Below are 14,133 nucleotides of genomic sequence, written 5' to 3'. Positions count from 1 at the left end.
TTGTAGGGATGAAATAAGTCAAAACAGTTAAAATTTATAGCATTTAAATAGATAAATGAAATATTTGTTGTTTCTATTATCAATGTCTATATTGATTTTTTGTAATGTAATAAAAATCAACATCTACTGGGTTTTTGAAAACGTTAAACACACTTATAAATATAAAGAGTCTGGACTTTATTAAAATATGATTCTATATTTCGTTTCTAAATCATATTGCAAAGATATAATGCAAACAACCCATACAAAACGTTTAACTTTTAAAACATCCTTGATCGTATAATTAAGTTAAACAACAAAAACTAATACACATTTTTTTTATTCGTATTTAGATTCAAATAAGAACAAGGATTATGTGGACAACGTTGTCGTCATAATTGTTTTTGTTATCTTAACAAAAGTGTAAGTATTCTTCTTGATGATATAATCATGATATCAACCAACAAAATAAAAACATGACAGTGAATTTATATTATAATTTTACACTATAAAGTTATATAATTAGTTCTTATAAGAATATGTTAGAATTATTGGATTAAGTATATTTTAGTATTTAAATTTTGACTTAATTAGAATTCGTTTTTTTTTTTTCTGTTTGAAACTTTAACGTATTTTGATTCGTAAATTTAAAAAAAAAAAAATAAATATAATATTTTTAATCTAATTACATTAATTTTTTTAAGTGTCGAATATATTTTATAACAGATATTAAATTAAAAATGTGTTAAATTTTATAAACAATTTCAACACTAACATAAAATACGTAAAAAAAAAATATATTGAATTAAAAGAACTATATTTATTCAACTTTAGAGTTGAAAAATCAAAATATACAAAAATTTTATATAAAAACAAATTCTAATTTTAAATCAAAATTTAGAGACTAAAATGATACTTATTCCAAAATTATAAATATAACCATAATTGTAAAAATAAATAAAAAATCATAACATTACTTCTCAAAGATAATATTATTTCATTTATACATTTGCCCTCGCAACTTGATATCCGCAATAACATAATATTGCAAATTTAGTACTCGCTATTATCATCACATGAAAAAATAAATAAAATTATCATCGTCCCAACACAAAAAAACAAAATATGTTAGCATTTCTCTTTCCGATCCGAGTTAGCCCGACCCGGTCCACAAAGAATATCACCGGTGTGTGATGTGCGAGCGAGACACTGGTGGCGGTGACTGCACTGGTATTCACTCCACTGAACCAACCGTGCCATAGCGTAGCATCTTCAACCGAGAGACAATGAAGTTACCGTTATTGACCGTGTTTGTTATAGCATTAGCATCGTTATCCATTGTTCCCCAATATCGATGCTCATCATCTTCCCAATCTCAATTCCAATGGCAGATCCTCACCAAGCAGAATTTCTCTTCACAGATCCGTCTCCATAGTCACCTCCTCCTTCTCGTGGCGCTTCCTTGTACTTCACTCTACTCGTCACACTCTTCATTCGACCAACACCATTACGTGTTGCGTTGCGCTCTTCTGCTCCTAACGTGTTTGATGAATTGATTTCGATTTTGAACCGCAGGGTCTGGCGAGGCTCGATCTCTCATGAACGACGTTTCGCTTGCAGTTTCCGCTAAGCCTAAAGAGTTCGCCTCTCTCAAACTCATGCGCATGCATAGAAACACCGAGAAGGTTCTAGCAGATTCCATAGGTGCTACCGATGAGATAACACTCGTCTATTTCCATTATTCTGTGTCTTATAAGTACCGTGGAAGATTCAGAGCTCAGAATATTCTGTTCTCGTTGTATCCTTATATATCCCTTGCGCCTGAGGAGGTTCCTCTCGCGGCTCTCAATTCTCCTCTGGATTTAAGATCATTCATTGATTCCACTGACAAAGCTATTGTTCTCGTTGATTTTTGTGGTTGGACGCCCAAGTTGCTCGCCAAAAGTACTAAAGATAACGGAACGCAAAACAGTTTCCCCGTCCTTGGTGAGTTTTAACGAATTTGATGTCACGAATCTGCACCTAACTTAATATTTGCCTTTTTTCTGAAATAATGTCCGTGACATTGATGATTAGAGGTAGGTAGGACGAAGGTTGTTAACAGTTCAATAAGTGTTTTTTCGAATGGTTGTTCTATCAGAATTTGAGTTTCACTTGGTAAAAGGTCCGCATTAAAGAAATATTGAAGATTACTAGGATGAAATTCTAATTGGAGAGCGGAAAAATATGTTTTCCGGTATTTCTTGCATTTGCACATTTGTCAACTAGCTCCGTTAGATGAAGATCGAATGATATATGGTTTTAGAGGCTTATTTAAAGTAAAAAAAAAAAACTTAAATCACATGGTTATATTTTATCTATATTTCATGAGTTGTATGATACTTATCCAACGGTTTTTATTGTTTGAATTCATTGATTCCCTGATTATTCCTCGACTTTAGGGAATATGGATCTGTTTTATAGTATCTCCCTTTTAATCAGTGTATTTATGTTACTTGGAATGTCTTAATGGTTGGTCACTCAGCAGAAGGTGACTCACTGTCTGTGTGGGCGTTTCTTTGCAGGGAATAACCATGGAATGGATCTTAGCAGAGGGAATAGTGGAATGCATGTGTCAAGGGGGAAGACTAACAAGAAGGTGGCTGGTATTATTTAAGTGCTTGTCAATGAAAAACCTCGAGTTTAACAAGTAAATTCTTCATTTCATTATTTTCTGTGTCTTTTTTTCCTATTTCCAAATCATCAGATGAGGACACATGCAAGGCTGAACTTGGTGTTGATAAAGGGTTTTGTAAAGCTCCTTGGCTGGGGGAGTTTAGCTTGTTAAATTATGGTCTTTTGGAGGGCTCCAAGGATAGGAATCATGATGTTGTACATTATTGTTCATCATCTGAAGAATTTGAGCGGTTTCATTCTTTTTACCTGAAATTCATGACTGTTGTGAGAGAATTCTTTTTTCCTCCGGAGCGAAACAGATTTGGCCTGGTTTCGAATAGGTCAATGCTTTCATCCCTAGGTGTTGGTGATTATGGCCCATGGTTTGCGGTTCAGTATCAGGCTGGATGTTCAAGTTGTTCAAATATTCTCAAAGAAGAGGATGACTTAAACTATGTTTTGCAGATGAATAGTTATTATGTTAAAGAGGTGAATCAAACCTTTCTGTCTTTTGTTCCATGCTATGAAGTATATGCCATAATTTAATTCCATCGTTCCTGTATCCTATGTGTAATTATTATAGTGGACTAGTTTATTTAACAAATGAAGATACACTACCACTAGCAAGCATCCATCCTTCTTTCAATTAATAACCATTTTTGGAACTTACCCTGTCTTATTTGTGTTTAGCTGGAAGGTAATGGACATGATCAAGAGCCCATTCTACCAGCAAATAAGCCATCTGTACTTCTATTTGTTGATAGATCATCTGAATCCTCAGAAACTAGGGGAAAAAGTAAGGAAGCTCTTGAAGCTTTTAGAGAATTGGCACAACACTATCATAGTGCGAATCAAGCAGGCAAGAAGAAGAATGACAGTCATGATAAATATTATCATGGTTTGAAGAGTACATCTGAACATCCGAGGTTAAAGTTATCTATGCCAGCCCAAAAGATTAAACTAAAAGAGAAGATTTCTTCGGTCATGATTATAAATGAGGGTAAACAAGTTAGTTTAGACAATGTACCTTCTGATCTTCAAGGGAGTTCTTTGAATGAAATATTGGGTTATCTCCTCCAGCGACAGAATGATAGAAAACTAAGCTCCCTAGCAAAGGATTTAGGCTTCCAACTTTTATCTGATGATATGGATATCGGGTTAGCTAGTACACAACAACCATATTCAGAAGTTCAGTCAAATCAAATTCCAACAGTAACCTCTGAACAGGGCCATGCGAATACTGTGGTGCTAGATGGGGATCCATATAGATCTGCTGGAGAGGTTAAGGCAAATCCCAAATCGACCGAGCTATCTTCTGAGCATGCTGAAGGGAATAGACCTTCTATCATCACACATGAGGAGATGAAGTCTGTGCAGCCTGGGGAATCTGTTGCAGATAATGAACTTTCTACTGCCAAATTTGTGAGATCAGAAACAGATGATTCTTCAGGTGGGAACAAGTATGAGGAAGAACTGACTCATTTTCTTGGTTTTAATGGTTCATTTTTCTATTCTGATGGTAATTATCAATTACTTGAAAGACTCACGGGTGATGTTGGAGTTCCATCTTTGGTTATAGTTGATCCCATTCAGCAGCAACACTATGTTTATCCTGGTGAGAAAAGTTTCAACTTTTCTTCACTATATGATTTTCTCTCCGAGTTTCTTAATAGAACCCTACATCCATATCAGCGGTCAGAACATGTACTTCAAGGTCAAAAGGGGCCCATCCATCCTCCATTTGTTAATTTGGATTTTCATGAGATAGATTCTATACCTCAAATCACGGCTCATAGTTTCTCTGAACTTGCTATTGGTTTTAATCTTTCTAACAAAGAAGATACTTCCAATGCATGGAATAAAGATGTCTTGATCTTGTTCAGCAATAACTGGTGTTCTTTCTGCCAGAGAATGGAAATGGTTGTTCGTGAAGTATATCGGGCCATCAAGGGCTATGTGAATATGTTGAAGAGTGGATCTCAGAACGTGGAAGGTATATCTGATCATGGTAAGACTCCATGTTTCTGTTTGTCTCTTCACTCTACCACCTCGTACTTCATTCAGATAAAGATGCTTGCTTAAGGTATTTGTTTTCAGCAAGTTTTGTTGTGTCTCGGTTTTAAGATAAAATGTGAGAAGCTTGTTGTTTTTCTTATAATAAAATGGTCAGGAGCTTTTATGTTAGCAATTAGCTGGTCTTGTATCTGTTGTGCATGTTATTGCCACCAACTGCTTTACAGTGTTCACTTGTTTGTTACTCAACCACACAATTTTAACTTTTCACTTCAAATATGTAACCGATTTTGACTCTGCACCTCTGATCTTAGCATGAATCCCAATGGTTCCTATACTGTTTTGTTTTGTGGACTGATTGATGTTGTATGATGTTTTTTAAATTGGTTTGTGGGAGTATTTGCCGACCAAGTGGTAGACATAATCGCTAAAAGTGACAATTGATTGTTACATGGCAGAAAATTTGGATCATGTCATGATGAAGTTTCCGGTGATCTACTTATTGGATTGTACTCTGAATGACTGTGATTTGATACTGAAGTCATTAGACCAGGTACTTGTGAAGCTATATTTTTGGTCCTTGTCTCGTTTTTATGATTAGGTTAAACACATAATTTATCCCCTCTATGCAAAGTCCCACTGGACCCTACATAAACTTATCAAATTGGTTCCTACACATGCAAAACGTTACAAATTTTGGTTCCTGACACCTTTAGGTCCCTTTTGCATTCTTAACATGTTTCCTATACATGTATGTAACACATTCTTAAATGTTTAGCACGTTCTTAATTTGGTTCCTAACTGTAAGCGGCCAAATTAAGAACATGCTATGCTACATGTATGTGACCAAATTAAGAATGCGGTATTTGTACGAGGACCAAATTAAAAATGCATAAAAGAGTAATTGTGACAGGGACCAAATCTTTTATGTTTTAAGCATGTAGGGACTGATTTAATAAGTTTTTACGTGTAAGGACCTAATTGAGAATTTGTTATGCATTATTGTCATACTTTCGTCAGCATTTTGAGCTTGTTATTGCGTTGTACTTGTTCAGCAATGTATTGTTCATCTTTATCATGAATTCATTATTGTTGGGTCAAATCAACGTGATGAATTTTTTATGGTTACTTTATGATAAATTTTCAAATATTGGGCTAACATGGTGATGATTCCGGCTCATTACCCCCCACCCATCCTCACACGGCTGAAAAAATAAACTTAATGAATTGGTGAAGCTTGAACTAGGCAAACAGTTATTTGTTAACTTGTATCCAAAGACTAAAAGTGGATGGTCCAACTGATCATGTGCAGTTTGAAATACAAAAAAGGAAATCTAGTAAGCAGTGTAGGCAGGCTAATTTTCATTCAGTGGAATATTTGGAATACCAATGAAAGGAATCGGTGCTCAACCCGATGCAATTTCTGTCAAAATCCTTTTTTGCCTTGGACATCTATAAGCATTAAAAGACATCAATGCCTTTTCGAAAAGTTTATTTCACTTCGTGAGGTAGCCATAATTTTCATGTACAGCTGTTGCTCATTTGAGGGAGAAGCATGTATAAATTGGAATAATAAATTTTGAGATGGGATTGATTAAGTTTCATTGCATATAACTAAAGTATGAATGATGTGATTCTCAGCCACGATTTATTTGAAATAACATTGTATTTGAATAATTGATTGTATGGCCTTCCAATTTGAAATTTTATACTCTTGAAAGTACTTGACTTAATGTTGTCTGTTGTACTTTTAATATGCAGAGGGAAGTTTATCCTGCTCTAATTTTATTTCCAGCAGAAAAGAAGAAACCTCTTCTTTATGAAGGAGATATCGCTGTAATTGAGGTTATGAAATTTGTGGCAGAGCACGGAAGTCACTTTCATAATCTTATCAGAGAAAAAGGTAAACATTCATTTGTGATATGCTATTTTTGTATATATAATTTATGAAATAGCATATGTGACTTTTGGCGTTAAACTTTGATCGTATACCGATGATCATTGATTCATCACCGCATCCTCATTTCCTATTCATCTGGTTCCTAGTATGTACGTAGACTTGTGAGGTTCTATCTAGATTTAGATGAACTTGACAGGGGAGTGATAGACTTGTAGCTAGTGTATGTGTATCGTCTTTCAACTTCTGTTTCTAAAAGTTCCCTGTTTTCTATTTCTTCTAACTTTAACATTTACTATGGTAGTCTAAATTTAATTCTTGACTTTGTTTCATGGTTCCAGTGGCAGTTCTGTGGCTATCTGAAAGAGAAGGCAAAAATAAAAACTTATATGATGCTTTGCTAACTGATTTCAACCCAGAACCACTTCAATCACACAGCAAATATCATGGAGCCCAAGGTCATGACCAAATGCTAAACCAGGTGGTTAGACCTAGCCCAGTGAGTTCACCCGTAACAAATGGACTGCACGAAGCATTGCCTCACGTGGTGATTGGTTCAGTTCTAATTGCCACAGAAAAGCTTTTGGGCGTTCATCCGTTTGATGGATCAAAGATTCTCATTGTTGCAGCCAATGAAGCAACTGGATTTCAAGGTCTTATCCTCAACAAACATATAGGATGGAGTCTTCTGCCTAAACTGGAAAAAGAATTGGAAAAATTGAAAGAGGCTCCTCTCTCCCTGGGAGGTCCAGTAATGGAAACTGGAATGCCTCTTTTATCCTTAACTAGAACAGTTTCCGGAAATCATTTACCTGAAATCCTGCCTGGAATTTACTTACTTGATCAAGTAACGACAATTCGTAAAATTGAGGAACTGAAGTCGGCAAATGAACCAGTTAGGAATTACTGGTTTTTCTTGGGATATTCAAGTTGGGGATGGAAACAGTTATATGATGAGATGGCGGAAGGAGCTTGGAACTTGAGTGAGGATGCAACGAGACATTTAAATTGGCCGTGATTGCCATTTATTGACCATCCTTACTGTACCGATAACATTTCTGATGGCCTTGTTAATTATAGAATTAATTCACAATGCATATACTGTAGAAAATAACATCCACATTCGTGATTCATTAGAAGTAGTCTTTGGGGGCGCAGAAAAATAGGAAAATGTGTGCTTGGGTAAGTCATCCAAAGTTTTGTTTAGAAATGGGTACTTGAAGCACATTTGTTGTGTTTAGTGGTATTTTAAGCAACAGATGCCCACTTGGAGGAGTTGAACAAATTCGTTGACTTATCAATTAACCTAAAAAAATCAGTTCAAATAAGTCCCTGTTGCATTGTGATGAGTAACATGGAAATTAGTTTGACCTGATTTGTCGTAAACGGAATTCAGTCACAGGTTAGGCTCAGTTTTTGGTTTTGGATACGAAATCAGTGTTAATTAAATCCAATTCTCTACTGCGCGGTTCGGCTTAAAGTTTATATATTAAAGGCTATAAAATACAAAAAGCTGCATATTTGGTGAGTATACATAACCAATAGGATAACTATCTGTTGATCGTGTTTTTTGTTTCAGAAAAACAAACGCTAGATTTCACTTATAACATTTTTCTGGATTATTAAAGAACAGGAGCTTACTTGTTTTATTTTCTTATTTAAGTACATTTGAAGGTCTATTTAAATTTGGTTTAGTTTGATTACATGATTTTAGTTTTGATCATCCATTTTACCCCTTGTGGATGAAGACACTAAAGAAACCACTTATTTTCTTTCAATTAATTTATAATCATGTTTTTAATAAAATTCAAGTATATTTGTAAATATAAAATTAATTTCTAAATCAAATTAAGTTATTTCTATTATATATTTCAATGATTTAGAAATGATAAAGTAATAAGGTGGAAAAATAAAAATGAAAATTCCCTTCAAGAATGAAATGATAAAAGATTTCCTAGAAAACTACATCTGCAATTTTGCATACGATGCATAAACACCAGTCACACATTAAGAAGATAAGGTTTGAGCATTATAGAAGCGTAAAATATCCCACCATGGCTTAGATTAGACTCCAGAGAGTGATGGCAAATGCAGGAAATTTGGTATCGCAAAGGAGCTTCAATCCAATATTCATTCCATACAACTCCATAGATAAGCTCAACAACACCTTCAGGTTCCTCTCTCGGATTCACTCTTACAATAATGCCACTGTCACTGTCACTGCTTCTTCCAAAAGAAAGGATGACTTTAACTCTCCTTTGGTAACTCGCTATTCCCCCTCCTTAATTCCTTCATTTCTCTAATTTGTTCCAAACTCAAGTTTATTAAGGAGGTGTTTGTAGTATTTATTTACTTGATGTGGCAAAACGTAGATTGGGAAGAACACGAGCAGGGCTCCTCGGCGTTTGATCACAATATCACCTGGTGATGGCAGATATCACGGCGATTGGACAAGTGATTATCTAGTCTCTTTGCACGACCTAGACTTACAGGATTTGATCGAAGACGATGGTAACTCACGTAAGAACGCACAAGTTTTCATCAATCTCTCCGTCCAAAAGGTGCTTCCAAACATTTCATCTCGAATTGTATTATTTTTTTTTTAATCTCCATTGGTGACTGGAATCAATAGTATCAGATTTTGAAGTTGATTGTTTGATTGTCAACACTTGTACATGGTAATGGCAGCATGCTAGCTTTGGTTTATCCGTGGATGGAAGAGTCACCACATCCTTCACTAGAAAGTGCAGCAACTGTTCTACTCCCTATTGCCGACAGGTATTTCTTTCTTTCAGTCACCACTATGTGTTAGTTAATTTCTTGGTCTGTGATTTGTTACATGCATTGGCAATGCAGTTGTTATTTATTTATTTTTGATTCAAATACCATGAATTGATACTTATTCACTGTGATATCTCTGTGGTTTTGTTTTTTCTATTAGATTCCTCTTATATTGATATTTTAGTGGGTAAGAGAATTTTGACCATAGCAAAACAACTATTCAATACAAAGCTCAGACGCAGTCTCGCGTTCCTCTTTTTTCTACCTGAAAAGCCTCGGGTTTCTTTACCAATGTGTGTGAGTTTGGGACAATTAAGTGCACAAATACATCATGCATCTACGAAATTCTTGGAATGAAAATGTGTTATTTGCATGCATAATGTTGTTGCAATTGATGTCTTGAAGATATATCATCTACATTGTTAAACATATTCTATGGTTCTATGGTTGACTCTGCATTCACTAATGGTTACAGATTGATGCTAAATTTAACGTATGGGTTCTTATAGCACCTAAAGACGAACGCAAGCAACCACTACTTGATATTGGAGCTGACCCTAATGTAACTACCCTCTTAAACCCCCACGTAATTTCATTCTTTTGTATCTCTGTTTATGGAGTTGCTCTAAATTAATGTCAATTTGAAAAAGTTCACCCATGCAATTCTCACGGGCAAATTTTGTTGTAATTTTTAGAACTATTTCAAAAGGCTCGTGTCTCGTTGTCTTTCCCATTTCTGGGTTTGGAGGAGTTTTTCTGTAAGAATTTATGTAAGCAAAAGGAAAGTAAAATTTACATATGCTTTTAAACCTTTTAATTTTAATTTATAAAAAAATATTTTTTTATTTCTTTATTCATATTTTTCTTTTCTAAGAAGTTTTTATACACAAGCTCATCCAAACCATTCTTAAATTATTTTAAAGTTTTTCAAACTTCCAAGTAATAGAGAAACTCTTAGAAACACTTGCAAGTTATATTTAAAGAGACTCCTAGCATATATCAGAAATTGTGGGTTACTTAAGTTGCCTGTGATGTTTATTATTAATTCCAAATATATGTTAATTTAACTATTTTATATATATTGGATTTTGGTCTTCTAAATTGAAAAGATAACATATTATATTCACTTTTGATGTAAAGTGAGTTAGTATGAGGTACCTGAAAGCAAATTAAGGGTCAATATGCTCGTTTTATCACTTCAAATAATTCACCACCATACTATTAGCCATGAAAGTAGGCCAGAGATGGTAGACGATTGCAGTTCTACCTTAGCAACAAAAATATTCGATAGTTCTAAATGTCAAAATTTGAGGTTAAAATGTCGTGAATTGAATTTTAGAACTGGTCTTAAAGCAATATTTCAATGGATATAGCTCTTTTTACATCCTATTTTAAGGAGTGACAATACCTATAACAAACTTTTAGCCACGAGATGATTTCAAATCATAACATGTTCAATACTAATTAACACAGCTGTGGAATTTTAAGATAACTTAAGGATAAAGTTGAAAGAGATGATAAGCAAATTTGTGGATTCAAATCTCCCATATTTGTCGATAGAAAAAAAAAAAAAAACTGATTAACACAGTTATTCATTCAATACAGGTGATATATGTTAGACCTGGACACGAAGTTGATCTGGATTCTCTTGTACAAGATGCCATTCGACTAAACTCAGCAGTAAAAGTATAATAATTAGCAGTATTGCATATCATGTTTTTACATGTTGGGTTTTATTTTTTATTTTTTATATTTATTTTTAACTTTGCAGGACTCTTGCTCGGAATCATGCGAGAAAACTGAGGGTACAATACAATGTAAGCATTTTTCGTTACTATTTGAAATTTTCATGGCGATCAAGAGGTTGTTATTCATTACTCTTCTAATGTTTTGTAATACAAGGAATAGTACCAAAAGCAACCTTGAAAAAAGAATCTAAGATATGCTTATTAATGATCTTGATTTTTATTTTTTTCAGATATAACTGGACAAAGTCAGGCTTCGGTTGATAAAAGGTGGTCTAGACTATTGGCACTAAAGAAAACAAATTTATAATTTATAGCATAAATTAATAACTCTCATGTATACAATAATCGTCAGTTTGCAAATAGATTGTATGTATAATGTATTGATGAATAATACCCTCCTTTCTGATGGGCAATACCATTACTAATGAATGTTTCAAATATCTGTTTTACTTAGTCTTGCATGTGAATACTTCTGCACACATTAGATAATATAGTGAATGACAAAAAATACATTAGACTCTCAAAAACAAGCGACACTCTTATAGGTTTAGCCAGAGTCCCATCCGAAGTTGTTTAAAATGCAGGATTTAACATCTCTTTGATGAGAAAAGAAGAAAAAATTTAAAATCATGCTTGAACAAGTGAGTTGGTATAGCTAATCAGAAACAAATATCAAAATTTGAATTCTCTGCTAAAATCTTTGCTGAGTTTTTGATACTGTTTAAGGTGACAATACCAAAATTTCAATAGAGAATCTATACTCCAAATATCACTCTGTTCTATTTCCATGTAAACATTGAAAAACGACAATTCAGATTTGAATTACCCATTACAGGCAGCTGAAAATGCTATCATATAGAAAATGTTAATGATCTCAACAGTCAGTATTCATACAAAAAATTGGTAATAATTTAATTTCAAATGTCATCCATACAGATTAACAGACGAGCTTTTAACGAACAAGATCCACATGGAAGAATCACTGATCCAGGTAAAGTATCAACACTGAGTATAGATATCCCACTTCCCTCCCTCAATAAAGAATATCCCATTTTCTCCAATTCCAACGAATCTACAGAAAAGTAATCACCACATCGGCATTGATAGAACAGTTCCAATGCTTCTCCACCATCTTCAACCATCATATCGTCTAACCTTAAATCCTCGGCAACTTCAGCAGCCAAGAAATCCTGTCTTGTGCTTCGCAGCTCCTTATCATAACACGAGCGAGAGCTTGAATCACTCAGAATTTCCCATGCCTTCTGCACTTTCAGAAATCTCTCTCCATCTATTTCATTGCTGCTGGATCTCTCTGACGACTTCAATAGCTTATCAGGATGTAAGCTGAGTACAGCACTGCGATAACTGGTACGAATTTCTTCATAATTTGCATCTTCTTTGACGTTAAGAACCTTATAATGGGTTTCCTGAATCGCATTCTTGTCTAGAATCATTTTTTGATGTTGCTTCAGCTCAAACCACCCACAGAGAAATGTTGTCTGCGTTCAACACATAAACATCAGAAGCAAGCAAATAGTCATAGTAATAAAGGTTCTTCCAAAAGTTTCCTCCTCTTCAATTACATCACCCATCACATTCGCCACACACTTACAACCCTAGATTCAGTAAAAATGAGGATAAAAAAAAAATATTACAAACAAAATGTATGCTCACATTTATACAAACATGGAATCCCTAGAGGAATAACACATAGCAACAATTCCTTACAAAAATATACACAAATTGAAAAAGGAAAGGGTGAAAGAATGCATTTAAGAAAGAATGAAAGAAAAACAGAGTAGAGAACAGAGAGCTAAGAGAGAATATACATGTTTACTACGAACAAATTGATTACAAAAAATCAATTTACAACTAAAAAATTTACACACACACATCAACCTGTCAGGGTGTCACAGAAGGTTAAACATTCAGTACAACTGAATTATTATTACCCAAACAACCCAGGGAGAAGCACATCACAAAAACTAGTTGTTGTAGTTGCAGAAACCAAAGCCTTGTAAACTCACTCTAGAATCTCATACTTTCCATGTGGGACTCAAGCCCCATACAATACAATAGAATGAGATGTTGAAAGTTGAAAAACGGAATTAGAATGGACTTGAACAGATTACTTTGGTTCTGTTAGTACCATCGAAATCCTACTTTTACAGGGTAGAGAGTATTATAAATAAAATAAAATTACCCCAACTTATAATTTCTAATTAACTCAAGATTATGCCACCAAAACCTAAGTTGTTCTGAGAAACCAGAAAAAAAGAAGAAGCTCAGCAGTCTTGAACGACGCCGTTGGAGCAGACAAATAATAAATGCGAGTACGCACCCGGAATCGGAATTGGAACCAGAGATGATCGATCTGTGATTTATGACCTTTTTCCGCTGCTTTTCCTTCTGCAGTTTCAGCTACGTTCCCCTCTTCTCCAACACCTTCTCTTCCTTTGTTTAGTTAGGTTGAATTTAATATATATAAATATTTTATAATGAAAATTTTCTCAATTTTTTTTTAATAAATTAAACTAAAGTAAATTATCCATGTCGTTCTGAAGAAAATTATTGTGTTAAATATATATTAAAATTGAAAATCGACATATATATATATATATATATATATATATATATATATATATTTTCTATTTAACAGGAAGCTAGCATAATTTAATTTATTTCCCCCTCCTAGTTATATCGATTATTTGAATTGCGAAAATATCATTCCTTGTACTGCAAAATCACAAAAAATTGTATATATCAAAATATTTGGACGTGGAAACAAAAGATTTCCCGCATTGTTCCATTGTTTCCCACTATATTCAATGTCTCAAATCTAATCGTATAATTATATATAATAAATAAAGGTTATATAAAGATTAAGAAAGTGAATTTTTTTTCATAATCTTATATAATAAATAAATTTATTAACCTATATAGTTATTCTCTAAATTAACTGCTCTTAGATTATATCTATTACGAGATCATATTTCACTTTTTTGGTTTTATTATGCTATATTTTACTAGATTTATATCATTCAAAATATTTATTAATGA

General features: G+C 33.8%; 3 protein-coding genes across 5 annotated transcripts; 2 read left to right on the top strand and 1 right to left on the bottom strand.

Annotated features, from left to right (window-relative positions):
• Positions 1–1,067: 1,067 nt before the first annotated feature.
• On the top strand, positions 1,068–7,872 carry LOC114169259 (uncharacterized). Of its 2 annotated transcripts, none has more exons than XM_028054325.2 (8): positions 1,068–1,443; positions 1,555–1,965; positions 2,544–2,624; positions 2,726–3,123; positions 3,325–4,627; positions 5,106–5,200; positions 6,409–6,550; positions 6,886–7,872. In XM_028054325.2, the coding sequence occupies exons 1-8, from the start codon at positions 1,266–1,268 to the stop codon at positions 7,560–7,562; spliced, it is 3,285 nt and encodes a 1,094-aa protein (XP_027910126.1). In that variant the 5' UTR covers positions 1,068–1,265; the 3' UTR covers positions 7,563–7,872. The 2 variants fall into 2 exon arrangements, with proteins under 2 accessions (XP_027910126.1, XP_027910125.1); XM_028054324.2 differs by having other exon boundaries at positions 1,071–1,443; positions 3,325–4,642.
• A 647-nt stretch (positions 7,873–8,519) lies between these two features.
• Positions 8,520–11,526, top strand: LOC114169052 (E3 ubiquitin-protein ligase, putative (DUF177)). 2 transcript variants are annotated; one of them, XM_028054069.2, is made up of 7 exons: positions 8,520–8,805; positions 8,917–9,105; positions 9,233–9,322; positions 9,801–9,887; positions 10,931–11,011; positions 11,097–11,142; positions 11,304–11,526. In XM_028054069.2, exons 1-7 carry the CDS (start codon positions 8,626–8,628, stop codon positions 11,378–11,380), a joined length of 750 nt encoding a protein of 249 aa, XP_027909870.1. In that variant the 5' UTR covers positions 8,520–8,625; the 3' UTR covers positions 11,381–11,526. The 2 variants fall into 2 exon arrangements, with proteins under 2 accessions (XP_027909870.1, XP_027909871.1); XM_028054070.2 differs by lacking the exon at positions 9,801–9,887.
• Positions 11,527–11,960: 434 nt separating this feature from the next.
• On the bottom strand, positions 11,961–13,558 carry LOC114168807 (DNAJ heat shock N-terminal domain-containing protein). Its single transcript, XM_028053763.2, has 2 exons — positions 13,415–13,558; positions 11,961–12,572 (listed from the first exon to the last, which is right to left on the bottom strand). The coding sequence occupies exon 2, from the start codon at positions 12,525–12,527 to the stop codon at positions 11,991–11,993; it is 537 nt and encodes a 178-aa protein (XP_027909564.1). The 5' UTR covers positions 12,528–12,572; positions 13,415–13,558; the 3' UTR covers positions 11,961–11,990.
• Between the last annotated feature and the right edge of the window lie 575 nt (positions 13,559–14,133).

Source organism: Vigna unguiculata, chromosome 11 (genome assembly GCF_037176805.1).
Source record: "Vigna unguiculata cultivar grain cowpea cultivar isolate G323 ecotype 2 chromosome 11, ASM3717680v1, whole genome shotgun sequence".
NCBI classification, from domain to species: domain Eukaryota; kingdom Viridiplantae; phylum Streptophyta; class Magnoliopsida; order Fabales; family Fabaceae; genus Vigna; species Vigna unguiculata.
The sequence above is the reverse complement of the archived record's forward strand: the minus strand, read 5'-3'. Positions and strand labels throughout refer to the sequence as shown.